At 45.7% G+C, this 14,394-nt stretch overlaps 1 protein-coding gene across 2 annotated transcripts in view; it reads right to left on the bottom strand.

The window, feature by feature from the left end:
• Positions 1-14,394, bottom strand: part of flt1 (fms related receptor tyrosine kinase 1) — a 75,670-nt gene that overhangs the window by 22,680 nt on the left and 38,596 nt on the right. For both annotated transcript variants that reach the window (XR_014600158.1, XM_084049114.1), the window contains exons 12-13: positions 4,778-4,886; positions 1,221-1,532 (exon numbers count right to left, since the gene is read on the bottom strand). Coding sequence is in view for 1 of the 2 variants with exons in the window: in XM_084049114.1 (XP_083905240.1) it covers positions 1,221-1,532; positions 4,778-4,886 (421 nt within the window). In the remaining variant the exon portion in view is untranslated. The remainder of the gene's footprint in view (positions 1-1,220; positions 1,533-4,777; positions 4,887-14,394) is intronic.

The following is a 14,394-nucleotide window of genomic DNA, read 5'->3' on the forward strand; positions in this document are numbered from 1 at the left end:
CCCCCTCCCCCATCTCTCCAAATGGTGCCCATTCCGTCTTTTTCCCAACTTCTTCTCTTTCTGCATCCCCTTTCTAGTAATGTCCCTGTGAGGGTCCCTGGGGAGGAAGTGAATGTATTGAGCTCTGATTGTATGCAGAACAGCAGTAAAAGACATGAAGAAAAGTCACTTAAGCAAGGGACTGATTGTTGTTTTCCCCTATCTTCCTCCCGGACAACAATTGATGATTGTCCACGGGGCTGGGGCCTGACAGTGTCTGATTGGCTGATTGTTCCGCTGGCCCTGTGTAGGGGCCTGTAAATGTGGCATTGTGGGAAGTACCATTGTGTGCTCTTCCTCCAGACAAGAGCTCATTCCCACGTGAAAGAGGTGCTGAGCTTGAGCTGAGCGCGAGAGCAAAGGCTGGGTGGGGCCCCAGGAAGCCCAGGAACCCAATTCCCAAGCTCCAAGTGTGTGTGTGATATTTTTGAATTTCTTATTTATTTATTTAATTACATTTCTTTGACATTTTTGGTCTATAATGACATGCTATAAACATGGGACACCAGGGTTGCAGTTGTTCAAATGCAATGATTTTTAAACAGTTAATCTGTTTAGTTACGAACAGAAGGTTCAGTAGAAATGTCAAAATACACTGAACTTCGGTTTCAAAGCGGATCCCATGGTGGTTGTTTGGAGAAAGTACATGTGTACAGTACTGTATGTGTTTGTGGATACATGTGCACTGACTGTGTAATACTGACTAATAACGACTCTCTAATAAAACAAAAATACATTTCATGACGACGAGGTCAAGGAAGGCCTACACCTACATGGTTCTCAAACATTTTCATGTCAAGGACCCCATATTAATTAGGGGGCCCCTAATTAATATGCATTTGGCCGAGGACCCCCATCAGAAAACTATTTTGTGCAAGGGACCCTATACAAGATTTGTATTGTATAAATGTATCAAGAGTTTTTGAAAATAGCAGATCTACAAGCTCACGACTCGTTGCGATGTGACGCGTTGTGAGCTTGTAGATCGTCTATTTTCAAATAGTCGACCAAATCAAATGGTTAAACTGATTTTGATGCTATATTAACTAATATTATTGCCCCTGGAACTCTCTTAATTAAGGACCCCTGGGGGTCCCCGGACCCCACATTGAGAACCACTGGCCTACCACTGGACATATTGACAGACAATAATAAAATGTGCAAATTAATTTGCGGCTGACCTTTGACCAGCACCTGTGTGTCCAGGTGTGTCTGCTGTCCTGAGAGCAGATGTCGGGCGCAGCAGCGGTACGTTCCAGAATCGCCGGCTGTCAGGTTGCTAAGCGACAGCGACAGAGAGTAGGAGAACTGCCCTGCGGAGAGCTGACCGCTCAGCAAGGGGCTCCTCACAGGCGGGGCATCATGATTTGTATGCCTCATCCGTTGCCATGACAGCGATGTATACAGGTACTTATTGGCCGTGCAGGTGAGCACGCAGTCTCTGCCCTCTCTTGGCTCCTCCCCTTGGCTCACGCTGAAGCCCCCGGGGGTGTCTAATAATGCAAAAACAGAGGGAGGAAGAAAGAGAGAGAGAAAGAGAGGGAGAGAGCGTGAATGGGGGGGGGGGGGGGAGAAAGAAAGAAAGGGAGGATAGATGGAGGGAAGCACAGAGGGAGCGGGGGATGGGGGAGAGTGAGAGAGAGGAAGGGAATGAAGGGATAGAGGGAAGGAGGTGGGGGTGGGGTGTGGTGGGATGAATGACAGAATGAGTGTCCAGGATTGGACAGATGGAGAATTTAGAGTCCATTGAGTTAATTTACGCCCACTAGACTCCTGGTTTATGTAATAATCTCTCCCAGTTTCCCCCAATATCACCACCTGAATTAGGCCAAGAGCCTGAAGCCCACCGTATTAATGGTGATTTAAAGAAGCCGCCGTTTTTCTGCTTTTGATGACAATGTTGAATGGCTATTGTAGGGTAAAAACGGAGCTGGTGGAATACAGTGAACAGGCTTTTTATTTACTTTAGCCATTTGAAACTTCCCGTGGAAACGGCTTGAGGGTTTCCTGATGGCAGATAGTGTTTATCTTTCTCGAACACCCCCAGGCCTCCCGAAATAAAGAGGGGCCGCCAGTCCAAGGAAGTGCACCGCATGGGGAAGTGCAATGATAAGACCCGCAGGTTCCTGTTTCACCCTCGCTCACACACTCTTGCAGTTTGTGCACACACACGTACTGTACACCTATACGTACAGACAAACTCAAGCACGCATGGACGCTCGAACGAACGCGTACAGACACACATGCACGCATGGCATGGGTGCACACACAAGTTGCAAGCATACATGCATTGCGCGCACACACACACACACACACACACACACACACACACACACACACACACACACACACACATGCAAACACAGTACGACGTGTGCATGTCCTTTGCTCTGTACCCATGCTATTTATTCTATCAACACACATATGTATACACATTTTACAAACAAATATACTTTTAAATATGTCTAGTAACCTTTTTCCTAAGGATCTGCATATTGAGCACCAAACACAATTTCCAAATTTCAAATTCAGACTTGTAAATGTAAATGCATAATTGCTTCTTTACATTTTTTGGGGGGGAGGTCTGAAGAAATTCTGGTTCATGTCCACAACCCTGCTACTATCAGGCAACCACCTCTCCCTGCCCTGACCTGCCCATTCACTCTAACCGACCTTGACTGCTCTCTGTGCTGGCTTCCCAGGGGAGTGATGACCTCTCCCCAGTCAGGTCAGGAGGACAGGACATCAGAGTCACTCTATCAAACTATGTTCTGCTGTGATCTGAAACTTTTATCTCATCCAGACACTGTCCACGCCTGCCTTTCCACACCCAAAATCACACTTCCTTCGCTTTCAGATCTCCTCAACTTGCAATGATCATGCTTTTTTTTTCAATCTGTAAACAGTTCTTTACCTTCCTGGTAATAGGTATCTTTCGCTAATTCTTTCCCTAGTAAGTTCATTTCATATGAACATAGAGGATGAGATATGCAAAATGAGCCGTCACAACTACAGCTTATTGAAATATGTTGAAGGCCTGAGAAATATGGCAGCAATGTTTTGACAAAGATTTTCACAATTTCTCAGCTCAGAATACATCTTTGGAAAAACAATGCTTTTATTGATATATTTAGTTAATGCTTTACCATACAAATGCATAATGGTGGATTTGTTCCACCAACATTTAATTAGAATTAGAATTAATATTCTCTGGGCCTATGGTATTCCTGAGAAGATGGTGCAGATGATAGCGGCAAGATGTAGTTTGACTTTGAGCCAAGGTGAAGACCCACGATGGATAGACCAAATCAGTGTTTAAATGTTCCCTAGGTGTTCCCGATATCAAAGGTTCAAACTTATAAGGAGAAATTGACAAAACTTCGAGGGGCTTGAGTCTTCTAATACTTGACTTTTTCACTCTCTCCTTGTAGGCCGCGTTATAAGAGCGGAGGTTGACTTGACGACCTTGGTGGGGTTTCAACTGACGATCATCTAAAATGTCTTAACAATCTGAACTTTCAGTGTGCACTGAGAGCCAAGGAGGCTTAAATCTTAGTAAAATATTAGCAGTGTAGGAGGAGTGTGCAGCTCATTGTGTTAAAACATTCTCTAGATGCTCCCAAGATCATCTTATGTGTCATCCATACCGAAAACACAATAACACAGTGACCATATCAAATTAATGTAATTTGGGGAAACAAGGGAAAGGGAAAACAAAACTGCATCTATTCAGTGGGAGTGAGTGAGTGATGATTCCAGGACCATGGACAGTTCCTCAGCACTCAGACAAAATAACACCACAGTTCAACCTGATCCTGACAACAACAATAAGGGCGTTTACCACCTTTACTCTAATGCCTGACAGGCCGTCAATTCCGGTTCAATTCCTGAGCCAGCCGGACCATTTTCATCCGGGCCCATTTTCTTCCTGTCACCCCCCTACCCTCTCCCTGGTTCTTATCTCTCTCCACAGCAACTATCAATGATGGCTAAAAAGCTGAAAAAACATGAAATAAAATAAGAGTAAGAGAGTATTAGCAAAAAGTGTGTTTTGAAGACAATACTGCCTTTTATGTCTTGCTCTCGCCCCCCAATAGTAGGGTGATTTCACATTATACGGGACACAAGACAGCTATTATAATACTATGTGATAATTATTTCGTATCAGCATTTTAACAGTGATTATAATGCATTATATAATTATTATAATGTATTACAACTATGATAATTATAATAAAACTATGATCCTGGCCAAAAGAAAACGTCTGTGTGTGACTGGTAAATATGAAGTATTATGATACTTGACCTTCTAAGACATTATAAAAGGCTTTATAATGTGTTATGATTGCATATACTTAGATTTGTTTAGCTTTAGATGCTTTTAGATGCAACATCTAAAAATAAAGCCATGAACTGGGAAATGGTCTATGTTTATGTGTGAGTCTGAAACAGTGAAAAGACATGTATTGACACCAGAATGGTACTTAAAGTTGTTTTGCAATATGCCCAACTGGCCCAACAACTGTCATGATTTGTACTTGATTGTAAGGAAGAGGAAAATCAGTGGGAGGGAAGAGCAGGTGGCTTTAAAAGTAGGCCCTACAATACATACAATTGTATTTGTACCGTGATGCACCGTTTGATCTAGCCGAAAATGAACCAGGTGTTCAGGATAAAACAAATGTGCCTTGTGGGGATTCTGTGTGTGCGATTCATCTGGGTGTGTGATTAACATTACCTGTGACATAGAAGCGGATGTCCAGTTCATCCATGCCCGCAGAATTGGAGGAGATGCAGCGATACACTCCAGACACAAAGGCCTCTCCAACAGTCAGGACCCCCACGGTCTGTGGAAAGCACACGCAAACATCCGCTATGAATAACACCACACTTATAGCACACTCTGCAAAACAGGCACACTAACGCTGCGCACACACTTTCAAACAAATCCCCCACTCTCTCTCACTGCACGCGCACGCGCACACACACACACACACACACACACACACACACACATTACCTCTGCCACTGATAGCTGGGATCATATTTTCCATGGGCCCATTGAGTACACAATGGGGATCTCCACGCCAAAGCTCCTGCCTACTTCCAGCCCGGAGGGCAACTCAGCACACAATTTCTGAATCAGTAGAGTGTGAGTGTGTGTGTGTGTGTGTGTGTGTGTGTGCGTGCCTCATAGTGAAAGCAGGATACATAATAATAAAGTGTGGAGATTTAAATGAAGTCCCATTTCTTATATTTTTGTTTTAATACGCTAAGATCATGTTAGTCCAATGCAAATTCTGCTTTTGTGTCATCATTGATGATATTCTTTTTTATAATGGAGTTAGTCAGTAATGTTTATTAAAGGGACACTATCAACATTTTGTACATCATCTCTCTCTTTGTCTCTCTCTTTGGTAAAGTTCAATAGCAGCCGTACAGTAACACTCTGCAGTCTTCTGTTTGTCTCTGAAACACCACCAAAGTTGTTCTGAAAAGTTTACTCCAGTGATGTCACTATGGCAAAATGACTTAAATATGTGACCCAGTACAGTAAGTAGATGGTCATCCCCTCAGCCGTGCACTTTACAGCAGAGCTCCAAAATGACGTCGAGCCAAAAAGGAGTTGAACGCAGATTTAGAATCTCGAATCAAGCTGTGAAGAGGACCGTCTTAGCGGCTGGAAGGATGTACAGAGGCACTTGCAGGGTGTAACCCGAAATGTAGTTGTGTTCAACGTAGGTTCGGGAGTAGAGACCGCCCTCTGCTCAGCCTCTCACGTTCATGATCAAGTTCGCCTGCGCTGCTTATCTCCAAGCCAATCCATGCAGCAATCACCACAGTATAAATACACCTGCGATTGTATCATTTACCTCTTTGATTTCGCTCGCGTTGTCAAAAATGCCCTCCTCCTCCCCAACATTCCTCCATTACGTTGCTCTCCTAACATTTCTATCTTCTTTCCTCCAGGAGCCCCGAGGGGGGGGGGGGTGTATTACTTTGTGTTTGTGGGTTCATTCAATGAAGACACGTTATTGAAAGAGTAGAGGTTCTTTACTGGTTGAATCTTGGTAGTGGTTACAGGAGAGGCACAACAACAACAACGTTCACTGGCGGGCTTTCAGACAAGAAAGAATGATATCCTTGCGCATGCTCTGTGTGTCCTAGCTAGGCATTACTAGTCAACGGATGTACTGATCAACACAGGCAAAAGTAATCGAGTAGGCAAATAGGATTTGCTCATATCATTACATCTCCTTTTCTTAAAATAAAAGTTTTACTTTTATCAAATGAAATGAATAATTGCACTCTGCATTTTAACAGTAGTATTCACAACTCAGTATAACAGAAATCACAACTCACACTCTTAGCTGCTTACAACAAACTTAAAGTCACAATAAACAAATTCAGAGTTTTCACAATTCACTCTTTCCTTTGTTATTATTATTTTTTTTTTCAGTTGTCTTACATCACTCTGCAATAAAGAAATAATCATTAAATGGTCACAACCAGTGTCTTTGTTGGTTTCACAGTCCTTGTGGACTTTCTGACTGATTGCTGAGGTTGTTCAACAGTCACTGTTCCTTGACTTGCTGTGGCTGGTCCTTTGAGAAGGTCTCGGCGGTTTCTGCGCAGTACAGCGCCCTCCTCTGTCTGAATGGTGTATGATCTTGGTTGGACCTGGCTCAGAACAGTTCCTTTCTGTGACCATGTGTTTGTTTTGTCTTTGAACCTTATTTGGTCACCAGTGTGTAGTTCAGGTGGGTTCCGTGTTCCTCTGTCATAATAGAACTTCTGCTTTTCTTTCTGTTGTTCTTTGATCATTCTCACTTTCTCCCCTTCTTTTGTTTTGAGCAGGTTCTCTGGGATGGGTAAGTTCGATCTCAGCAGGCATCCCATGAGGAGTTGGGCTGGAGACATACCACACTCGAGTGGCGTTGTGCGGTATACCAGCAGGCTTTGATAGAAATCAGTTCCACTGTCTGCTGCCTTGTACATCAGTTTTTTCACTGTTGACAGAATTTTCCACTAATCCATTGGACTGTGTGAAGTGTGGGCTTGAGGTTGTGTGCTTAAAGTCCCACTCTGTGGCAAAGGTTCTGAACTTCTCATTTGCAAATTGTGGACCGTTGTCCGAAAAAACCTGACTAGCCACACCGTGTCTGGAGAATATGGCTTTCATGCATGTTATCACTGCTTCTGCAGTGGTGGTGTTCAGTCTACAGACCTCTGGATACAGGGAGTAATAGTCTGTGACAACAAGATAATCTTTACCTTGACATGCAAACAGGTCAGCACCCACCTTCTGGTAAGGTCTGTCTGGTGCTTGGTGTGGGTGTAGTGGTTCTGCAGGATGACTTGCTTGATATTTGAGGCATATTGTGCAGTTTGACACTTCAGTTGTGACATCTTGATTTATTCTAGGCCAGAACATCACTTCGCGTGCTCTCTTTTTGCACTTTTCGATTCCCAGATGTCCTTCATGAATCCTTTTGAGCATCTCCTTTCTCAGGCTCTTTGGAATGCCAATCTTACTACCTTTGTAAATAATGTCACCGACCTCAGATAGCTCAGCCCTGTAGTTCCAGTACTCTGCTGTTTCTGGTGAGCAGTTTTGTTTCACATTGGGCCATCCATCTCTGATGATTTGACTCAATTGTTTCAGTGTTTCATCCTTTTTAGTCTCAGTCCGTATGAGCTCCATCTTTGCATCTGCTACTGGCAGTGCACTTGTGATCATGTGTACGTAGGTATCCACATCTTCATCCAGTTTAGTGTTTGCACGCTCCTTAGGGTCAACAGCTCTGGATAATGTGTCAGCTGTATACATCAGCTTACCTGGGGTGTATGCAACGTTTAGTGAGTAGCGTTGCAGCCTGATCATCATTCGCTGTATGCGGAGTGGACAGTCATTTAGTGGCTTTTGGAACAACGTAATCAAGGGCTTGTGATCAGTCTCCACGCTGATTACTTGTCCTGACACAAACTGATGGAATCTCTCGCAGGCATACGTGATGCTGAGCAGCTCTTTCTCTATTTGTGCATATCGCGTTTCCGGGTCTGTCATAGAACGTGATGCATATGCTACAGGTTGCCAGTCCTCATATTTTTGTAGTAGAACTGCACCGAGCCCACTCTGTGATGCATCAGATGATATTTTGATAGGTTTGTCTGGGTCATAGAACCTCAGGACCGGTTCCTCTGTGAGCAGCTTCTTCAGTTCAGTCCATGACTTTTCATGCTCATGATTCCACTGCCATTCTATGTTCTTTTCAGTTAGTTGTCTCAGTGGGGCCATTTTTTCTGACAGGTTGGGTATGAATTTTCCCATGTATGTAATCATCCCATTAAATCTTTGCACATCTTTTTTGCATTGTGGCCTTGGCATGTTTGCGATAGCAGACACCTTTCGTGGGTCTGGTCTGACACCTTCACTGCTGAGAATGTCTCCCACGAATGTCAACTCTGTCACACCCAGCTGACATTTCTCTTTATTCAGCCTCAGGTTTGCTTTCTTTGTTGCTGCTAGCACAGCTTTCAGTCTCTCATCATGCTCAGCTCTGGTGGCACCCCATATAATGATGTCATCCATTGAGGTATCAACTCCTTCTACATGCTCATAGATCATGTTGATTGTTTTGTGATACACTTCAGGTGCTGAAGCAATACCAAATGGTAGTCTTAGAAATCTACATCTGCCAAATGGGCTGTTGAACGTGCACAGTTTTGAACTTGGCTCGTCCAGCTTCATCTGCCAAAATCCTGAAGACGCATCTAGCTTGCTAAAATATTTTGCATTTGCAAACTGTGCCATGATGTCTTCACAAGTAGGAAGTTTGAAGTGTTCTCTCTTAATAGCTCTGTTCAGATCTCTTGGATCCAGGCATATTCTGAGTTTTCCATTCTTTTTGTCCACTACAACGAGGGAACTCACCCACTCAGTCGGCTCATCTATCTTCTGAATCACGTTCAGGCTCTCCATCTTGTCCAATTCTGCTTTCAGTCCCTTTTGCAGAGCAAATGGGACTTTGCTGCATGGATGTATGACTGGTGGCACACTTTTGTCTACTCTGACAGTGTGTTCTCCTGGCAGGCAGCCTAGACCCTGAAACAGGTCTTTGTACTTGTGACAAGGGTGAAATGAGGGGTTCTTAAAACTTTTGTAATTTGTTTTTATTGGTGCTTAATGTGTATAATTGCCTCATTTAACCCCACCATCTTATTATTTTTGTACCAATTATTATTACGCACTGTATTGTTTATAATTGTTTTCCCCATGATCCCCTGGTCACATGTATTGAGAGACATTGAGTGGCAGAGCGGCAGTCACGCGGTCACGCCCAAGGCCACGGTCATGGCCAATGTCCCCAGACAGACTGTCACCACGGACAAATGAAAGAAGAGGGAGGTGTGGTTTGGCAGGTACAAAAGCGGAGGCGGGACCGTTTGAAAGAGAGAACAGAGCACCCAAGTGACAGAGGCGTCAGTGAGGAGAAGGACAGCAGAGGGGAAGGTTGTGCCGAGACACGGAGTAGAGGAGTGCATAGATGAAGTAGACATACCAGCCACCTAGGAGTTTGGAAGCCGAGGTGTGCCTACATTCAAAGGAGAAACCAAGAGGAGAAAGCGATCGAACCGAAGGGGAGGAAGAGGCGAGTGAGACCAGACCATATGAGGAGCGCTGAGACTGGAAAGTGGCGATAACGTTGCATACGCAACCAACTCAGCGCCAGGTGTAAAAACCTGGCTGGCGAGTGAGTATTCGAACAAGCAACGTTGAATCCCTGTATAACCACTGCCTGAGACAACGCAAATGTATCGTGTAAATGCACAGTGAACTGGTCTAGATCTCTATAATTGCAGGCAGAGAGAAAGAAGAGAGAAGACGACTGGCCTCAAACCCTTTCCCATCTTACCCCCATATATGGACATGCAGCATTACCCCTGAACAAACCGTGTTGAGTATCTTGAAGCACTTTATTGGCACAGCACTTTACTTGAAAAGTATTTGTTGCACAGAAACCCCCCATGCTAAGGAACCCTTGTGATTAAGCCCCGCGTAATTTGCACAACTTTATAATTTATTTTATAGTTGTTGTGTAGATTAATTGTGTTTTGTATGTTTATATAGGTTTTATTAGTATAGTGTTTATTTGATTGTTTTTAAGGCATAGAAGCCAATGTATTAGGGACCCAATAAATATGACTTACCTTTTTTGATACACTGTATTCGTGTCCAGTTTCTTAAAGGGATATTCTCATGCCAGTGTTGTATTCTCAAAACCAAAAGTATTGAAACTTACCAGTTAACCTCGAACCTGTGAAAGCCTGAAGAAGAAGTTAAAGTGTATTCAAAGGGGACTTCCCTCTATAACAAAAGTGGCGTAGTCGACAAACAATTAGTTCAGATAGGACTCACAGTAATTACGCACCCAGCACTTTATTGTGCATTTATATTTTATTGTTGTGAGTTTTATTCTGGATTATTTATTAAAGGAGAAGAGTGCAATAGTACAAACAAATTGCAAGTCAAATGTGATACAATTTCGGCCCTGTTCACATATTTGGCGTTGGCGGCAGGACTGGTTGAGAACAAACACATGAGAATACCCTTAAAAGAAACTGTACTGTTTTGTTGTTTTTGTTGCTTTTTGTTTTTTGCTTTACGGATTCAGAATGATGATGATGGCGGTGTATCCCGGTGCCCCATGGTTACCCACCTTTGGTGGAACAGAAGGCGAGAGTAAATATAGGGAATGGAAAGACCAGATTAGAGGATTATTAAGTACCCAGGAACTACCAGAAATCAGGAAAGTTGCTATTATAATTAAAACGCTAACCAACGAAGCTAAACGGCAGATTAGTGTGGTTGAGGAGGGCGAACGCGACACAGTGGCAAAAGTTTTTAAATACTTAGATGCTTTATATAAAGAAACTGTCTCTGTCGCAGAAATGCGCTCACTATTCTATCGGTGCGCACAGCGCGCAGGAGAGAATGTACAAACTTACACCCTGAGACTTAGAGAGCTGTTTTGTGGGCTGCGGCAGCACGACCCAAGCACCGCTCCCTCCGAAGCCATTCTTCGTGATCAGTTTGTTATGGGTTTAGCTGAGGGCCCCCTGGGCCAAGCCTTAAAAATATATGCTCGACGACACCCAGATGAAGATTTTGCTGCTTTACGCGAAGAAGCCTACCTGTTAGCTGCTGAACATGGAACTACTGAAATAACGTGCCACGCTGTTAATCCTATTTCTGTCCCCTACCCTTCTCAGGACCCTGCTTGGAGAGAAAAATTAAAACAGGAAATCATGGACGACGTAAAAACTCAAATGCAAGGATTCACGCAGGAACTCATGAAGGAAATCAGACCGCTCCTCCGCACTGGCACCAATGACGCACGAGCGCGCACTCCACCGCCACCTGAGCGACGGTATACGGCCTCTCAGCGCTACGAATGGGATGAAGGAGGTAGGCCGATATGTAGCCAGTGTAGACAGGCGGGTCATATAGCGAGATTCTGTAGATCCGACCGAAGTCAGTTAAACTAGTACGCCCTGTCGCCGAGGTCCGGGGGGCAGAGGTGCAACGTTCACAAAAAAAGTTAAGGGCCAATGAAGTGTTTGTGGGGGAATGTCCGACAATTGGGATAACAATGGGGGGAGTCCAAATGAGGGGTTTATTAGATACGGGGTCTCAAGTCACATTGATGCAGCAGAGTTTGTTTAACGAAAAGTTCTCGCAAGATAAAATGGAAAATGGGCCTCTGGTGTTTAGCCTACGGGCAGCAAACGGCCTTGATCTACCCTATTCTGGCTATGCCATATTCGATTTAGAATTAGAAGGACTGGAAATACCGGGAAGAGGAATCGTAATTGTAAAAGATGAACATTGTATTGAGCCGCTGATCATTGGGATGAACGTAGTCCACGCAGTGTGGCATGCATTATTTAAACTCTCTGGGAGGTCTGTGTTTCCATGCCAACAGGAGAGGACACCATGGAAAAAAGCATTCGCCGCCTGTAGGAGAGTGGAGGCAGTGACCCACGAAGACGGAGCATTGGGCTATGTGTGGCCTGTCGGCCGACGGAGAATCCGAGTCCCCGCCCGCAGTGAGTTAGTAGTATGGGGCCGTGCCTGGAAAGGTCCAAATGGAGCCGAATACGAGGCCCTGATGGAGGCCATGCCGGAAGGAACTGATCTGGGAGTGGCCCGAGCGTTGGTCACCGTGCGTAATGGCCGAGTCCCCGTGCGCATCTGCAACCCCCACGCGTATAGCGTGACCGTGGGCAGACATCAAAAGTTAGGGAAGCTATATCCAGTGGAGGAGGCCGACGTCCGTGGACGACGAGACCTGAACCTGTCCCTAGGAACCGACGGAGCCGTGGAAGTGTCCCTGGTGAGCATCGAAGACGAGGGACCCGTGAAGACCTTACCTGAGGAGATGGAGGCGTTGACCCGGCGAGATGACCTACCTGACCAGCAGAGAGAAGAGCTGCATGCGATGATGTGTAAATGGAAGAAGGTGTTTGCAGTCCATAATGAAGATTTTGGGCAGACGGACGTGGTGCAACACCAAATACCAACTGGAGACGCGGCACCCATCCGCGAGAGGCACCGACCGCTGCCGCCCTCCATGTATAGAGAAATGAAGACCTTATTGAGTGACATGCTGGACAAGGGAGTGATAAAAGAGAGTTGCAGTCCCTGGGCAGCGCCCATTGTCCTGGTGAAGAAGAAAGATGGCAGCTGGCGTTTCTGTGTCGACTACCGTAAACTGAATGCCGTGACGCACAAAGATGCCTTCCCTTTACCTCGGATTGAAGAGACTTTAACAAGCCTGACCAAGGCTCAGTGGTTCTCCACACTCGACCTGGCCAGCGGTTATTGGCAGGTGGGTATGGACCCTCGGGATCGAGAAAAGACAGCGTTTACCACCCCTTTAGGACTGTTCGAGTTCCAACGTATGCCGTTCGGTTTATGTAACGCCCCCGCGACCTTCCAAAGATTAATGCAGCGATGCTTGAGTGGCCAGGTGACAGAGTCATTATTAGTGTACCTCGATGACATTATTGTATATTCACCTGACTTTTCCTCTCACATGCAGCACCTTGACCAGGTTTTCGAGCGGCTGTGGAGACACGGATTGAAACTGCGCCTCGATAAATGCAAGCTTCTCCAACCGGAGGTAAAGTTCTTGGGCCACGTTGTAGACAAAGAGGGAGTGCGCCCGGACCCTGAAAAGTTGGCTGCGGTAAGAGACTGGACCCCACCCTCGACTGTCCGCGAGGTCCGCGCTTTTCTAGGTCTGGCTGGTTATTATCGCCGCTTCGTGTCCTCATTTGCTGCCATAGCTAGGCCGTTAAATAGTTTGTTGATCGGAGTCCCGAATGATGTGAAGTCCCATCAGTGTAAAATAGAGTGGTCCCCTGAATGCCAAAACTCGTTTGATGCTCTTAAAACTGCCCTTACGCAGGCTCCAATACTGGCTTATGCAGATTATGATCGACCGTTTGTAGTGTATACTGATGCGAGTGGCCGCGGGCTCGGCGCCGTTCTGGCACAGGTCCAAGATGGCCAGGAGCGAGTAATCGCCTACGCCAGCCGAAGTCTACACCCTACCGAACAAAATGATGCAAATTATAGCTCCTTTAAATTAGAACTCTTGGCACTTAAATGGGCAGTGACCGAAAAATTTAAAGATTACTTAACTGGCGCTCATTTTACGATTTATACAGATAACAATCCTGTTGCGCATCTTCAAACAGCTCGACTAGGCGCGGTGGAACAGCGCTGGGCAGCCCAGCTAGCATCATTCACCTATGATATAAAGTACCGACCTGGAAAAAGCAATGCGAACGCAGATGCCCTGTCTAGGTTCCCTGTTCAACCTGTAGGAGTGGCCGTAGTGGAGTTGGCACCGGTGGAGAGAGAGGACGGGTGGGCTGGAGCTGAGTGGCGGGGAACACAGGATCGAGATCCGGACATCCAGATGGTGAAGAGTTGCGTAGAGCGGAGGAAACTGCCTACCCTTATGGAGAAGAGGAGTTGGTCACGGGAAGCCAGGCAAATGTTACGACAGTGGGACCGGTTGCGCATCAGAGACAATGTGTTGTATAGGCAAGTGATTGATCAGCATACACAAGAATGTTACTTACAGCTTGTTTGTCCAGGGGCGCGACGAGAGGAGGTGTGGAAAGGACTCCATGAGGCCTCGGCACACGCCGGAGTGGACCGGACTTTGGCGCAGCTTCGGCGCCGGTTCTACTGGCCGGGCATGGAGGGGGCGGTGCGACAGTTCCAGCGAGGTTGTGTTGCCTGCAGCCTACTGAAAGACAGGATAGAGCCCAGGGCCC

The sequence above is a fragment of the Gymnoscopelus microlampas genome (assembly GCF_963454915.1).
Source record: "Gymnoscopelus microlampas genome assembly, chromosome: 22".
NCBI lineage: Eukaryota > Metazoa > Chordata > Actinopteri > Myctophiformes > Myctophidae > Gymnoscopelus > Gymnoscopelus microlampas.